Consider the following 879-nt stretch of genomic DNA (forward strand, 5'->3'; position numbering starts at 1 on the left):
CCTCCCCCCCGGGCCCGGCGCCCCCCCCGCCCCCACCCCCCCCATGGACATGCTGGACCCGGGTCTGGATCCTGCTGCCTCGGCTACCGCTGCTGCCGCCGCCGCCAGGTAAGGGAGCCCAGCCTGTCCGCGCCCCCGCGCGCCCTGGCCCCGGCCCTTCGGCCTGGCGGCCGGGCCGCCATGATCCAGAGCGGCCGCCGGGCCCAGCTCAAAATGGAGGCCGCGAGGGAGGGAGGACCCGCGCGAATATCCCTGGCCCCCGGACCTGGCGGTGCCGCAGCCCCAGACTGGGGCGCGCGGGATGGGGGCCCTGCACCTGGGCGAAGGGGCGGGGGTGCGGGCAACCTTGACCCCCTCTTCTTCCCGTCCTCCCCGCAGTCACGACAAGGGACCCGAGGCAGAGGAGGGCGTCGAGCTGCAGGAAGGTGAGTGCTCGCTGGGCCCATCGGGGCCGCGACCTGCGGCCGGGAGGGCACTGGGAGCGCCCTGGCCCGCGCCACCTCTGACCATCCCCCCTACCCTCCTCCGACCGCAGGCGGGGACGGCCCTGGGGCGGAGGAGCAGACGGCGGTGGCCATCGCCAGCGTCCAGCAGGCGGCGTTCGGCGACCACAACATCCAGTACCAATTCCGCACAGAGAATAATGGAGGACAGGTGAGCCTGCGGGCTCGGAGACCGGCGGGCAAGTGGAGGGTTGAGCCCCGGGTAGAGTGGGCGGGCTGGGAGGGGCTCGGACCTGGCCCCTACCCGGGCCCCAGCGCGGGTCTTCCTTCTCTGCCGCCCCCTGCAGGTGACATACCGCGTAGTCCAGGTGACTGATGGTCAGCTGGACGGCCAGGGCGACACAGCAGGCGCCGTCAGCGTCGGGTCTACGGCTGG

At 73.8% G+C, this 879-nt stretch overlaps 1 protein-coding gene across 2 annotated transcripts in view; it reads left to right on the forward strand.

The window, feature by feature from the left end:
* The first annotated feature begins 43 nt into the window (after positions 1–43).
* Positions 44–879, forward strand: part of USF2 (upstream transcription factor 2, c-fos interacting) — a 9463-nt gene continuing 8627 nt past the window's right edge. The window contains exons 1-4 of one of the 2 annotated variants that reach the window (XM_007470981.1): positions 44–108; positions 379–425; positions 536–654; positions 791–879. The exon at positions 791–879 is cut by the window's right edge and continues 139 nt beyond it. In XM_007470981.1, the coding sequence (XP_007471043.1) occupies positions 44–108; positions 379–425; positions 536–654; positions 791–879 (320 nt within the window). The remainder of the gene's footprint in view (positions 109–378; positions 426–535; positions 655–790) is intronic. The other variant, XM_007470982.1, reaches the window with a different exon arrangement.

Source organism: Lipotes vexillifer, unplaced genomic scaffold (genome assembly GCF_000442215.2).
Source record: "Lipotes vexillifer unplaced genomic scaffold, Lipotes_vexillifer_v1.1 scaffold182, whole genome shotgun sequence".
Taxonomy (NCBI): Eukaryota; Metazoa; Chordata; class Mammalia; order Artiodactyla; family Lipotidae; genus Lipotes; species Lipotes vexillifer.